This window comes from Callorhinchus milii, unplaced genomic scaffold, assembly GCF_018977255.1.
Source record: "Callorhinchus milii isolate IMCB2004 unplaced genomic scaffold, IMCB_Cmil_1.0 Scaffold12, whole genome shotgun sequence".
Classification (NCBI taxonomy): domain Eukaryota; kingdom Metazoa; phylum Chordata; class Chondrichthyes; order Chimaeriformes; family Callorhinchidae; genus Callorhinchus; species Callorhinchus milii.
Window position 1 is genome coordinate 9,316,566 of NW_024704753.1, and position 15,180 is coordinate 9,331,745.

General features: G+C 38.3%; 1 protein-coding gene across 3 annotated transcripts; it reads left to right on the forward strand.

Annotated features, from left to right (window-relative positions):
* Positions 1-311: 311 nt before the first annotated feature.
* LOC103190123 lies at positions 312-14,086 on the forward strand. 3 transcript variants are annotated; one of them, XM_007910791.2, is made up of 8 exons: positions 312-938; positions 1,198-1,304; positions 2,503-2,583; positions 3,344-3,463; positions 5,409-5,474; positions 6,156-6,259; positions 10,205-10,351; positions 12,948-14,086. In XM_007910791.2, the coding sequence occupies exons 1-8, from the start codon at positions 653-655 to the stop codon at positions 13,321-13,323; spliced, it is 1,287 nt and encodes a 428-aa protein (XP_007908982.1). In that variant the 5' UTR covers positions 312-652; the 3' UTR covers positions 13,324-14,086. The 3 variants fall into 3 exon arrangements, with proteins under 3 accessions (XP_007908982.1, XP_007908984.1, XP_007908985.1); XM_007910793.2 differs by lacking the exon at positions 5,409-5,474; XM_007910794.2 differs by lacking the exon at positions 3,344-3,463.
* Positions 14,087-15,180: the final 1,094 nt, after the last annotated feature.

Below are 15,180 nucleotides of genomic sequence, written 5' to 3' on the forward strand. Positions count from 1 at the left end.
GACCTGAAAATAGGAAGAGAGGGTTTGAGGCGAAGGGAGTCAGGAAGGGCGTTCCAGAGCCTCGGGGCATAGTAGCTGAAGGCCGAGGGTGGAGCGGAGGACTCGGGGGATGAGGAGGAGGCCAGACCCGGAGGAACGAAGGCAACGGGTACTCTTTTGAGGAGAGAGGAGGTCAGAGAGGTCGGGGGGTGCAGAGGAGTGGAGGGATTTGAATACAAGGGTGAGGATCTTGAAATTGATCCTCTCTGGGACAGGCAGCAGTGCAGTCTGGCCAGGACTGGGGTGATCGGGGAGCGAAATTTGGTGTAGGTGAGGATGTGGGCGGCTATCTGGATTTTATGGACACACATAACACACACATATGACACCCAATAAGGCAATGGTCTTCATACTAACATCATAATATATGTTGGGTCTCTGGCATGGCTTTTATGCTTTCTGAATGCTTTTTATGCTTTGTTTGCAGAGCACTGATGGTTTTTTGAGGTCTATAAGAGATCTGAATGCTGAAGCTGACAGACTCGATTTGATAATTCTAACAGACTTTAAATGAATAATAAAATAGATTTTTACGAAAAGAAAACTTTAAGACAATTCTCTGATCTACGCTTTCAAGCAAAAGCAATACCCATATTGATAAGATCCCTTCACCATGTTAGTCACCAGTTTGCAGGCAGTTAGTTCAGTCTGTCCCGGCAACAGTAATGGAGAGAGGATGACTACAGCTCGAAGGCCATCTACTGTTTTTGGATGGTCCAGAACTGAGAAAGTAGATAGGAGGGTGGAGAGGAGAAACAAGATATCCCCTGGAGACCTCAGGCGAGAAGAGATTGCGGATAAGCTGAAGTGTCCACTGGTCTTCCTGGCGCCTGTGATTCTGATACTCGCGTTACTTCTGGTGTTGTTTGCTGTTTATTCAGTGAAACCGTTTCACAAAGGTAAACACATAGTTTTGTTTAACAAAGAGAATAAAACCTGATATAATATGCTGAAACGCTGAATTAAACTCCTTATTCCTTTAGACTGTCTTGACTTTAAGGAAGTACAAAAACATGGAATGAAAAGGCCATTAAGCCCACTTCTTCCAAAACCGACACTATTGTGGGCTGCTACAATGCTGCTCACAAAACACCTTGCAGTATGAAAATCCATAATTTCAGTTCTTGCTCCACCATTGTGTTTTTTATATTTAAACAGCTTTAAATTTCATCAGTGGAAACTGCAAAGTTACTGGAAGCCGACTGGAACCTCAGGGAAGCTGCAACTCTGGGGGAAATATCTTTAGTCCATGTGTTCAGATCAAGGTAATAATGAAAAGTTCAGAATTAAAGCCACTTCAAATTTACATCCTCATTATTTTATATCAGAAGTGAAAATTTGTACATTTTTTAAAAAATGTAACATTTTAAAAATAACATCTGATAATATACTTAAATAATGCTTGTATTTGATAAAGCGTTTTTCACAGTCAGATGAGTCTCAAAGTGCCTCACAAGATTTATTGTAAATTGTGGTGACTGTAACGCGGAGTCCTATAACTCGGTGGTCAGAGCACTTGCCTCACAAGTGAGAGGACCTGGGTACAATTCCCGGGCAGGGCGAAACGTTGGGTAAGTTTCCATTCATGCTTGTTTACCTAGCAGTAAGTAGGAACCTGGTTGTTAGTCGATTAGGAGATCGCTTTTCCTCGGTTAATAATCTCTTCAAAAAATAAATAATAATAATTTGGTCACTCAATCCACAGCTGTTTGTGGGACATTGCTGTGCACAATTGGCTGCTGTGTTTCGTCCACAAAAATATACATTCAATTCATTTATAGAATATTCTATGAAACACTTTGAGACACCTCGAAGATTTGATCACATGCAAAGATTATTGTTATTTTGTAGATGGATGCCTGCATAATTCAATTTTCTTCCTCTTTTCAATCAGCACCAGACTAAACATGTAACAATGATTCCAAAATACTGAGCAATGTTGCTCTACCGAATTATCCCCAGTGCTGGGCCCAGCTCACTTCAATGTCTAATGTTATCTTCTGCCATTTACCATCTGTAGGTGGAAATACAAAATTACACATAAGCAGACATATGATCCGATTTTATTTTCTACCTTTGTTATAAAAAAAATTGGTTGTGAATTAGAATGGTAGTCTTTGCATCATTTAGAATTATAGAATGGTTTAAGGAGCGTTAGCTAAGAAATTAACTCAACAAATTTCAATACTATAACTCCTTAAATAATCACTAGCAGAACTTAAGTTTGACTTCATTGGTCTAAAAGGCTATTCGTGTCTGCATTTTTGTCACTTACATGGAGCCATCCACAATCTGTTTTAGGAATGGGGGTTAATTATTTACTTGAAGCTTTTCTTCCAAATTATCTCTATAGCTACACAGCCCCATTGAAAAAAATTAACATTCCTTTAGCTCTTAGAAGTAATAACCTTGAAGGGCAGCTAACGTTTTTGTTGTTTCAGTGAAAGTTCATTTCTGTCCCAGATTGCGTTGAGGCTATCTGATAGTTCGAGGCAGCTTACCCTGCTAATGGAGAATGAACAAGCTTTGTCAAACTGCCAGCAGGTGAGAGAAATGATCAATGTTTTGTTACTGGCTCAGCTAATGGAGAAATGAATAAAAAGGAGTAAAATATAGATTTTAAATATCTTAAGTTCTTTGTCTACATGTGCATGTAAAGTTGTTACAGACCAACCTGTGGAAATCTCTCCCAACAGGAAGAAGAATCCATTGAGATATTCAAGTTAGAAGTTAACATTACAGTTAGGACATTTGCAATTAAAATTGGATTAGATAGTTCAATTGCCGTGTATACTTTTTGTGTCATACGTTAATTTTCAGTGGATATATTGAATTGAACCAAACGAGTAGATTACAAAATGTTTTTCCCTAACACGTTGAACATTTGCTGCATCTGCTTTGACTGATTTTTTTTGCTTGGGTCATACCTGTTCTTCAGCCTGCTCATAGAAGCAAAATGACTTTGCTTTACATGACTTATCATAGCCCTTCTCATAACCTCCACTAAATTACATGCTATTTATTCTTTTAAGTGTGAGAAGTGGGAGGAAATTATTTGAAAATTTACACTGTGATTCTCTTAAGTCTTGTAGCATGAATATTTTTTGCAAAGGATTTCTGAAAACAAAGCTAAAAGGGTTCAGAAATGGTACAGTGCTACAAGATGTTAAAAAAATGTTAAAAAAGTTAAACTAACCCTAAAACACTACTGAATGTTGATAATAAGGCATCTGGAGAGTAATTGGTGACATGGATATGATATGTACGCCTTCAGTAAACAACAAAAAGTTTCTTATTTCTTTAGTGCTCCTTCACTTTTGGTCATCACGGGGTTTTCGCTGATCGCCTGGTGGACTGTCAGGGTTGGCAGAAGAACTATAACAAATCTGCATGTGCTACAAAGTATCTTCTGCAATTTGGTCAGGTAAAAATACTGGTAGATTCTGTTTGGCTAATCAAAGGGTGCTGTTATTTGCGTTATCCAAATTGTTACTTCCATTGCAACCGGACTCTCCTCAGACTTTGTAGGAAGATTCATTTTTATTTAATATTTTGTTTAAAAAAGTGTATTAACTATTGGAAATATAGTCAAAATGCCTTGATATCTATTTCTAATGTAGCATCTTTATAAGGTGGTCTCCGAGACGGTGACCAGAGTGAAGGGCGCTATATAAATGCAAGTTGTTGTTGTGCACTGTGGATTACAGAATTAGATAATGAATTTCAATGCACTCGGATAGTGGGGTGATAATTAAAGCCTGCCTTACACTTGTTGAATAGGTTTTCCTAGTTCTTCCCAAGTTTGCTGAATAACATGTCGCACGATAGCAAAACACTCCGCACCAACAAACCATTTCATGTTAGAAGAGAAGATGAATCTCAGGCTCTTCCTTATGCCAGTTTATCACAGAATGGATATCGATGGAAGCTACTAGGCCAAAGCAGAAACTACGGTGCTCGGGATTTTGGAGCAGTTAAAATGAAGATGATTTTGTTAAAAATGTAGTTTTGACTTCCAGAGACTCGGCTATTTTTGTCCTTTTTTTTCTTTGTTAAGTTGATCCTTTTCTTCCTCCCTTCCCAAGCGTAATGTTATTGGATAGAACGAATGCTGTATGTGTAGACAACATGCAGGAGAGCTTTTCCCCCCACCCCACCTCAAGCTTCTCACCTCACACACATGTGCACAATTCACAAACCTTTTTTGACTGGGTCTTTTGACATGAGCTATTTTTTTCATTTAAAAATTCTAATATCTTAATAATATTATAATAATTATCCTTGCATTTGATATTTCACAACTTCCAGACGTCTCAAAGCGCCTCACAGAATATACTGTAAAGTGAATTGACTGCATATTTGTGGGCGAAACGCGGCAGCCAATTGCGCACAGCAGTGTCCCATCAACAGTCGTGGATTGAAAATGACCAATTTATTATTGTTTTGGAGGGATTATTATTAGGCGTGTGGAGTAAGGAAACTTGCCCAAGGTTTTGCCCTGCTTGGAATAGAATCCAGGTGTCTCACTTGCAAGGCGAGCGCTCTAACCACTGAGCTACAGGACTCCTATTGCTTTTTTCATGTACTTTAGCAATATCCTCATTTTAACTGCTTCAAGTCCCCAAGTACCATATTTTCTGTGATATCTGGTAAATTAAAGCACAGAGGAAGCAGTTATTCATTTTGATAATGAATTTCAACAGAGTCGGTCAATATAGTTGGAATATACTTCTGTTTGTCACAAGGTTTTTGCTGATCGTTTGGTGGATTGTCATGGCTGGTTGAAGAACTACAACAAATCTGACATTTTTGACTGAATTATCAACCCATAAGCTAGGAATGCTTAAAAAAGCGAATATCCTTGAATGGTACCTTTCTGATGAGAGCAGGAAAACGGAAAGGGAAACAGCAGGTCAGCCCTGACTGTGCCTGTATGCTAAGAACCATTCAATAATATGGACTTGATGAAAGTTAAAGATTTTTGAAAATACTTCAAGATGAAGTATGCAATCTCAAATGGTCATAACTGACATTCCCTGCAAAAATTGAATAACCAAACTATTGAAAAGTCTTTAAAACAGTGTCCTTACCTTTGTTCCATTAGCAATTTAAAATTCATTTCAATTGGAATATAGATAAGCAACTAGCAATCTAAAGAATGGCAATAATTCATGGCCAAGGTCAAGTTGCTGCACAGATCTAACCAAATTAATGGTATGGTACTTTATTTGATCATCTGCTAAGAGTGTTACACAAACTTAATTTAACTGAAGTCCCTGCTGAATGTTAGATTATTTTTTGTCTGGTGCCCTGTAATAATGTTTTTAATAAATGTTTTTACGTATGTTGGTTGTCTCATTCCATTTTAGATTAATACCACCTTCCCATGTTTCTACAATCCCACAGTACCTCAGGAAGTAATTAGGAGAAAGGAGGTAGGCTTGACAATAAGTCCCAGCATATCAACATTAAGTTGTATTGATTAGACATTGCACCAATTAATGTTCTTCCTAAAAACTAAGTATAGAATATTTCCCAAGCAAGTTTTACTCGTTTTACACCAACGTTGCATTGTTTCCAAAGATCTAAATATTTGCAGTTCAAAGCCATCATAAGATCTATGATTCAGGAAACAGTAAAACAATGGAGGGAAACCAACAGGAAATGATGTAAGAATGAAAGGAAATTGCTGTTGGCAAGTCGCTCAACAAAGTAATTTGCAAGGTTTCAAAATTAACTCCACTGACAAAGGCATTGTAAAGCATTTGTCATTCTGCATTTGAATTGCAGTTAAAGAAATGGGATTGGACTGGGAAAGCTATAAGAATGTATATCAAACAATTACCTAATAGTATGTGGAACGTTTTTGCTGCTGCGTTGTTATAAATTTGTATCACCTTTCAATGAGCAAATTGTGACAGTATGAGAGACAAGTCAGTGCGAACGTAGGATCTAGTCACTGCCTCATATGTGAAATATTCTTGCCTCTTTGCAAACATAAATGTCTAATTAAAAAAAGTGCTAGAATATTAAATCATGTCATGCAGCTGTTACCAAAACAAATCCTCATCTTGTCTTTTTGGTCTTTATTACCATTGTTGACCTGAATTTTACAGCTGACACTGGGAGTAGCAGTGAATTCACTGCTGTGGCCTTTTCTGATTCTTTTGGGATATGGATCTGCAGGTGGATTTGTTCTTTTCGACTACAGTAAAAGAAGGTAAAATAAATCAATAATAATTTTCTCGCTTTGTTCGCTTTGCAAACTTAACAAAATCCGGAAAGAGGTGGACATTAATTTCTAAGCAGTTATTGGGAAATATCTATAATTACTCCCAAAGTCAATCTTGTTTCCCATCAACTGAGCCTAAATTAAATTGAAGAAAACGGTGAGACAAACTAAGAGGGTTAGTTGTTTTACATGCATTGTGTTAATTAAGACACAGAAGGTTGTTGCTGTAATTTTATTTGTGGAGGTTGCTGTATTTGCTTGGATTGACCATTTGAAGAGTTCTGAGCTGTGTCAAATATCAATAACTGACACACAAGTTGCAGTGAAAGTGTGAAATGAGAACATAGTTTAAATATTAATTGCATTACTGTGTACTGACTGAATGTGACATTGTATCTCACTTATGGTGAGATGTATCTCACTTATGGTGAACTCAGGTTTATCAGAATTATGCAATTTTGTTCAGTTAATTTTGACATTACTTTTTCAATATTGTGTGTGCGTATATATATATGTATATCACCATAGAATCATAGAATCGAACAGCACATTCGGCCCATTGAGTTTGTCCCGGCTCTTTGAATAGAGCAATTAATGTCAATCCCACTCCCCAGTCCTTTCCCCATAACCCTGCAAATCCGTCCTCGTCAAATACCGCGTTTTTAAAAGTAGTTATCGAATCGGCCTCGACCACCCTTTCAGGCAATGCGTTCCAGATTCGAACAACTCGCTGCGTGAAAAAATGTCTTCTCACCTCCCCTCTGCTTCTTTTAGAGACTATTTTAAATCTGTGACCTCGAGTCACTGACTCACTGACCAGTGGAAACAATTTTTGCCTTTCTAACCTATCAAATGATTTTGAAGACCTCTATTAGGTCTCTTCGTAACCTTCTCTGCTCCAATGTGAATAATCCTCGCCTCTCTAGCCTTTCCTCATAATCAAGGTCCCTCATTCCTGGTACCATCCTCGTAAATCTCCTCTGCACCCTTTCCAATGCCTTAACATCCTTCCTATAGTGTGGTGCCCAGAACTGGGCGCAGTATTCTAACTGAGGCCTAACCAGTGTTTGATATAGGTTAATCATAACCTCCTGACTCTTGTACTCTATGCCTCTATTTATAAAGCCTAATATCCCATATGCTCTTTTTACAGCTTAATCTACCTGTCCTGCCACCTTCAAGGATTCATTTACCTGAACCCCCAGGTCTCTCTATTCCTTCATCCCCCTTAAGATTGTATTACCAGCCTGTATTGCCTCTCCTCATTCTTTCTTCCAAAATGCATTACTCGCATTTCTCCACATTGAAACTCATCTGCCATGTGTCTGCCCATTTTACCAGAATTCTGTCTATGTCTTCCTGCAGTTGGCTCCTATCCTTCTCACTATTTACTTCCCTACCTAACTTTGTGTCATCCGCAAACTTGGAAATGGTACTTGCTATACCCAAGTCCAGATCACTTATGTATATTAAGAAGAGCAGTGGTCCTAATACCGATCCCTGGGGGACGCCACTGTACACTTCCCTCCAGTCAGAAAAGCAGCCGTTCACCACAACTTTCTGTCTCCCAGCCAGTTCTGGATCCATGCTGCCTCTGTCCCTTTTATACAATGGGCTTCCATCTTTCTTACAAGTCTTTCATGTGGCACTTAGTCAAATGCCTTTTGAAAGTCCATATAAACCACATCAACTGTACCACCTTTATCCTCTCCGTTACCTCATCGAAAAATTCTATTAGATTTGTTACACAAGATTTGCCTTTAACAAATATGTGCTAAGTGAAGATTTATTCTGTCCCGGATTATAGTCTCCAGGAGTTTCCCCGTCTACTGATGTTAGGTTGACTGGCCTGTAATTCCCAGGTTTGTCCTTCTGTCCCTTTTTGTACAGGGGAGTCACATTGGTCACTCTCCAGTCCTCTGGCACCACTCCTGTGTCCAACGAAGATTGAAAAATTGTAGCCAAAGCCTCCGCTATTTGTACCCGTGCCTCCCATAGTACCTTTGGTTGCATCCCGTCCGGACCGGGCAACTTATCTACCTTCAGCGCAGTCAACCTTTTCAGTACTTCCTTTCTGTTTGTACTTATCCTATCCATTTCTTCTACCCTCTCTTCCGATACTGCGGCATTTGGTGCATCCACTTCTTTGGTGAAGACAGATGCAAAGTACTCATTCAGCACATAGGCCATGCCCTCTGCCTCCACAATAAAATTTCCCCTTTGATCCTTAATTGGCCCCACCCTACCTTTGACTAACCTTTTTCTCTTGATAGGTTTGTAAAATATTTTAGGATTCCCTTTAACGTTTATTCGTATAATCTGTTTGCCCCTCTTATTTCCTTTTTCAAACCTCTTCTGCATTTCCTATATTCTATTTGGTTGTCTTCTGTATCTTGGGTTTGACATTTGTCATACGCATATATATACACACACACACAATGAAAAAGTAACGCCACAATTAACTGAACAAAATTCCATTGAAATTACCACTCACTAAGTCAAAACCTTTAATGAAATGGCTAGTAAAGCTGGATGGGAATTTGGCCTTTGCAATTAGAGTGATATGTGTGTTTGTGTGTGGGGGTGGGGGGGAACGACCCGGTGGGAGGAAAGAGGAAGAATAATTTTAACCTATAATACTGGTCCTCCTCTCGGACACCATTTAAAAAAAGAATGTTCCAAGTTTCCATAAGGTTCCATAGGTTCTATGCTTTGAGCGCATCAACAGATGCCTCTGATGACCCACTTTTCTATTTGTTTAATATATCAATTCGGGATTATTCAACAATGGAAGCTGCGATATTATGACCCGCTTGCTGATGGGCATCCCTGAAGCAGGACAATGGATGAATAACATTTTATATTCAAAACACTTTACTATAAATTTGTAGAATAAGTGGATTAAATTGTTGCTCAATAATAGGTATAAAGGCTTTACTAAGCCATATAAACCAACGCTTGTTGGTTTGATTCCTGTTACTGTTGAGCTGGCTCAGTTGGTAGTATTTGGTGAACTACAATTGGCCTCAGCACCCTGCACTCAGATGAGAATGGACTATTCAGGGAGGCGATGAAGGCAGATTGCCTCAGCATGAAGGAATTTTATAGCTATTTGGAAGAATTTAATTCTTGGGTGTGAGAGATTTAGTGCAGGATATTTTTAAACATTGGAACTGACCAGATATGTTCCTTTCTGGTTCTGTACATTTCATGTACTTTTCAATAAAACCATCATGAACAATTTATTGATGAAGTAAATAAGATGAAGTAAGTAAAATGGATGGAGACGTGAACTTTATCTCCCATTATCATGCAATGGATTTTTTNCACAAGCGTCATTGGAAGCACATTAAAAGTCACCAAAATGTGCAACTCGTCTAATTCCTGACGAGCCTTTTTTAAAAAAAAAGTTTATCAAAGGGTATGGCACAATTTTTTTTACACACAAATAGGAAGCTGCCGTATTACCTGTGAATAGTGACAGGGCATTCTCCATTCAGAGATCTGGCCTAGGAGCAGCACTTAGAGATACGAACAGTTGTGCTTCTTGACCCCCTCAGTTCTAGCTTATAGATGACACATGGTGAGTGCCATTTATATGAAACGTGACATCATTTATATGAAAAGCAAGTCGGAGAGTTTCCAGTTTTTAAGGATGAAAATGTGGGCAGTATGATTGTCAAATCTAACCAGAAACAGATGGAAATACTTATGACAGCAGAGATAATGCTTGGAATTGAGTTGTATTTATTCAAATATCGTTTAGCGAAGCAGCACCTTAGCATTTTTTAAAAAACTAATGCAGTTTCTCATATTTCCCAGGGTATTAAAACTGCATAGAGTATGCAAGATTATTATCCGTGTATGGTTAGAATTAGTACTTCTCTAATGTTTCAAAACTCATGAATAATGGTTTTGTGATTGGTTTCCCAGGAAGCTGAACAATCTTTTGGAGAGTCAACAGACAAAGGAAACTCAAAAGGAAAAGAACTCAATAAAGAGACATAAGAGAAACAAACCAGCTTGCCGTCATGGCAACCATTTTACCAGCTACCTTTACATGTCTAATGGGTCGCTAAGGTGAGCCAAGTAATTTAAAGGTTGAAATCTCTATTTTAACTCAAGCCAACAAAATGGGGGTGTCACCATGGGGGTGTATTGTTAGAAACACACTGCATTTGGTAAGTAAACCCCCACAGAATCAATCTGTCCAATCACCCTGGACATGGCTTCTTCCATTTATCTCCATCTATCACTCTATTTTCAAACAGTGTTCAAATAATCTAATTCATTAACTTTTGAAACTACTTGCCTTGGAGGGGGTGCAGCGTAGATTTACTAGGTTAGTACCAGGGACGAAGGGGATGAGTTATGTGGATAGGCTGACCAATTTGGGCCTATATTCTCTAGAATATAGAAGAATTTGTGGAGTCCTGTAGCTCAGTGGTTAGAGCACTCGCTTTGCAAGCGAGAGACCCGAGTTCAATTCCAGGCAGGGCGAAACCTTGGGCAAATTTCCTTACTCCACACGCTTAATAATAATCCCTCCAAAACCCAAAACAATAATAAATTGGTCATTTTCAATCTACGACTGTTTGTGGGACATTGCTGTGTGCAATTAGCTGCCGCGTTCGCCCACAAATATACAGTGAATTCACTTTACAGTGTGTTCTGTGAAGCGTTTTGGGACGTCCTCCCGACGTGAAAAGCGCTAAATCAAAAGCAAAAGCAAGGATTAATTAGAGGGGATCTTATAGAAACCTATATCATCATCAAAGGGCATGATAGAGTAGATAGTGGGAGATTGTTTCCCCTGGTTGGAGAAACTAAAACCAGGAGTCACAACCTTAAAATCAGAGCCCAGCCCTTTCGCACTGAGTCGAGGAAGAACTTCTTCACTCAAAGGGTGGTGAATGTATGGAACTCACTACCCCAAAGGGCTGTTGACGCTCAGTCCTTGAACATATTCAAGACTGAGATAGATATATTTCTTATTGCAAAAGGGATTAAGGGATATGGGGATAAGGCAGGGTTAGGTTATTAGCTGGAGTTAGATTAGAAGATCAGCCATGATTGAATGGCGGGGCAGGCTCGAAGGGCCGAATGGCCTACTCTTGCTCCTACGTTATGTTATTTAGCAAGAGTCTTAACCTTTGAATCCTTGTGCACAGAATTTTAACACCAGATAACTCATTAATTAATTTAGCCACCCCCACAAAGGACTCCAGCACACTCCAGCCTGATCCATTTATTTTTAAACAAAACATGCCACTTACCCTTTTGGGACTTTGTCACAAAAAGTACTTAAGCATTTTCCCTCAATGAAATCTTATCTGCTACAGCATTACCAAATCTATGCTGATTTATTTTTCTATATTTAGATGACATGGGCTGTCATGGACTTTACTAAGCTAGTAGTTAATGGAGCTGCTAAAACTATTAACCAGAGATTTGTTTAAGTGCTCCGAGACGCCATCCGGCGTGAACGGAGCTATATAAATGCAAGTTTTTGTTTATTTCCTTCTCAATTCCACTTATTCCAATTTCATGAATTGGGAAAAATAAAACAATGCTAACTCAATGAAATTTCTCCCTGCTGTCCAAAACATCAGATACCTTTCAAGCACCGAATCTGAGTCCTACCACCCTCCCCCAAATACCTTGAACTTACTTTAAAGAAATGTAAAGCAGTTGCCATTTATTATTAGATAACCCTAGGATGAATCAAGCAAGCACAAAGCAGTTAAAGAGATTTTAACTATCTGTCAAAATAAAAATAATGGGCAGAGATTGCACAACATGCTTGTTCAGTGATCTGTGTATGGGACAAGTCTACCCTGGGGAAATTCATTGCGCAAGAAAATGAAAGTTGGATTTCATTGTAAGGCTTTCAAATTCCTAAATTGTTTACAGCCTTTTATGGAATTGTCCACTTGGAGAACTTAGCTGATATCCCTCACTTCCAATACTTAAGTAATTTTAGTAAAAACAATCGAGGTCATGAGCTTAATATATATAATTCAACAATGAAGTAATACATGCTTAAAATAACATATCACTGTGTTGTGCTTTTGTAAAACCAGGCCAAGATTTTTCAATGGCTTAAAATAGTTAAGTCAATGCATTATATTTCATCCAGATTTTTGTTGGTCGGTTGGATATCTGTCACAAGTGGAAATCCATCACCATGTTTAAGAGCATCACCATGCTCCTAATTCCTGAGTTTAGCATAGGTTTGCAAGAGCCAAGGCTTGGGGACCCCAGGATCCATTGGGCTACGGTTGGATGGTTTCACAAGTTTAAACCACACAGTTTACTCTTGCAAATACTGGGAAGCTTACCACTGCTTGTTCAGTTTCGAACACTCTTTAACTTTTAGAGCTTTGGCTCATCATCATAAGTGCCTAGGAGTACTGTGAACCTGCCTGGCTGCTTGCGCATCAAACTACCGAGGATACCACAGAGGGTCAACATGATTCCGATCGTACATTGACAGGCATGTCTTCTTGGAGCCAATTTAAACTCAAAGTGACTCCCTCTCCCAAGAATATAATGTGAGAACTTCTGCAATAAAGATTATTGTAAAGATTTAATATAAGACAAAGTGAGTTATCTGTATAATGTGGCAAATTATTTAAGTCAAACCAAATAAAACTGTTTGTATTCTTTCCAAAAGCTGTACCTGTTTGGACCACGTTTGTGAAGAGCCTCAGACTACCTTAACACCAAGTGCTGAGGCAGCACCAAGCCGTCCATCAATTGTTCGTTGGACAGAACAGGATCTCTTGGACCTTGAACACCTGGATTTGGCTATCACAGACTATAACCAGAGTCGGCCATCCTCAGTCTACTCCAATGTTTTCACCCTACAGGATGGCGAGGTGATTGTAGATAATGAAACAGAATGGTATGGACTTCATGGAGATATTATCTTTGGAATATCTGAACAAGATATTGACAACTATTTTGCCAGTATTTCTAGAAGGCATAATTTCCGTCAGAGCATTCTCCCATTTCATCCATTCGGGGGTATGGATGAGACTAGGGTGTAAATTGTTGTGGGATGGTTGAATTTAGAGCCTAAATAATACTTTTGATTGTACTTTCAGCTTCCACATGCAAATATAACCTTACACTTTCTGCTAAAATTCCTATCCCAGCAAATATTCATGAAATCAGTAGATATTTGTTATAATCTGAAATTCTTCAGCAATTCTAGTAACAATACTTAAAAAAAATTAATTTGAAGAAACTTTAGATCAAAAATATGAAGGATTTTTGGATTATTGCTCCAAATCTACTCTTTCTCCCCCACCAAACCAATGTTCTTGACAGAATAAAGTTGAACAAATCACAACAGCCACTTTCACTTTAACATTAGCAGACCGATTATGAGCATATAACAGTCAAATCCAATCCTGCCCTCATTTAATGTCCGCAATAAGGACCCCATTTGGTAGAGCAATAGACAATAGCCTTCAGGAACCCGGGCTGATTTGTTTCCCCCAACTATTGTCCAGGGACATTGACACTGAAACCAACTGAGAACCTACCGTGTTGGTACGTGGGAGCAGTGAACCAGCATTTATTTTTAAAGTCCAAAGTAGGCCATTTTTAAAAAATAATGTGGACATTACCCTTAATTCGAAAACTTGAACCTAAAACTTTAATTGGACCCAACTAATTTCTGGCATATCATGCCTCCAAACTAAAGCTAACATGCTAACAACATCCTAGCAACGTTACTCCAATTTTCTTCAAAGTCACAGACTGTACAATTTCGCTTGGCAATAAATTCCAACGCATGAAAGGAGAGCAACATTTTGTTTTATTAAATCATGCACATCACATGTTAGTGCAAATATTTTGAATTTGTACTCCAGAAATTCTACTGTACTTTCCAACCTTTTTTACAAAATAGATTTAAAACAATTATTTTACTTAAAAAAATGTATTTCTGCAATTCAGCATTTCAGAACAATATTTGCAAACAATTTTATGTACAGGAGGTACCAAGGAGCACTGGCATTTGTGTACAGTTGGGATGATAATATTTATGATAAGTGAGTTGATCTAAACAGTTGCGCAGATTAGACTTTAGAACAGACTTTTGTTTTCACATATAAACAAGTGTTTTTTCCACTAACTGTGGCGTGTCCAAACAAAAAAGTCCCCAAATGAAAGGGAGTTCTATTCCACTAAAATATACGCTGACCATTACTTATTTTAACCGTAATTTACCAACAAATTGTTGCATGAATTTAATTAAATTCTTGAAGATCTATTTCTAGTGTCAACAAGAATTTGTTAACCAAGCTGCAATTCTAACAGTTTTTAATTTTATCGCTTGAATTTGTGTTTATATTTTATACTATAATCTACAATTGTTTCAACATGTGATTGGGCATCTGAAAAACTATATAATCTGAATTAAATTTCAAACAAGGCAATATCCAACTCATTAGGCTAAACAATTGGTGAAAAGTGAAGGTGGCTACCCATCTTCTCTTGTAGGACACACTTAATTTCAAAAACACGATGAACGGTGTGACAACCAGCAACGATTATGATTGCTGTTTTAAAGACAGATAAAAGAGTATCCTGGGAATGTAGTGATTAAGGCATTACCTTTACACTGCTCCATGGCTGCAGGTTTGAGTCCCAGTCACTTGTATATAAATATCCCAATCAATATGGAAAATAGGCGTTTAGTCCATCCAAACCACAGTTGCTTGCGCACCTTCCACCAACTGATGCACAGAGGTATGTATATGTACAAGATACTACAGAGGTGACTATGGGAAGAGGAAGATTAAATGAAGTGTTGTTGTTGTTGTGTGACATGGGTTTACCACTCATCAGATATTGCCATCTAAAGACCCATCAGCTCTATTGTGACATAAAATGTA

Excerpts from the sequence above, each read along its gene's own strand:
- LOC103190123 (XM_007910791.2), top strand. The coding sequence starts at position 653 with ATGTTAGTCACCAGTTTGCAGGCAGTTAGTTCAGTCTGTCCCGGCAAC. Across the intron at positions 6,260-10,204 it reads TTCGACTACAGTAAAAGAAG|GAAGCTGAACAATCTTTTGG; the intron begins GTAAAATAAATC and ends TTGGTTTCCCAG. Across the intron at positions 10,352-12,947 it reads ATGTCTAATGGGTCGCTAAG|CTGTACCTGTTTGGACCACG; the intron begins GTGAGCCAAGTA and ends TCTTTCCAAAAG.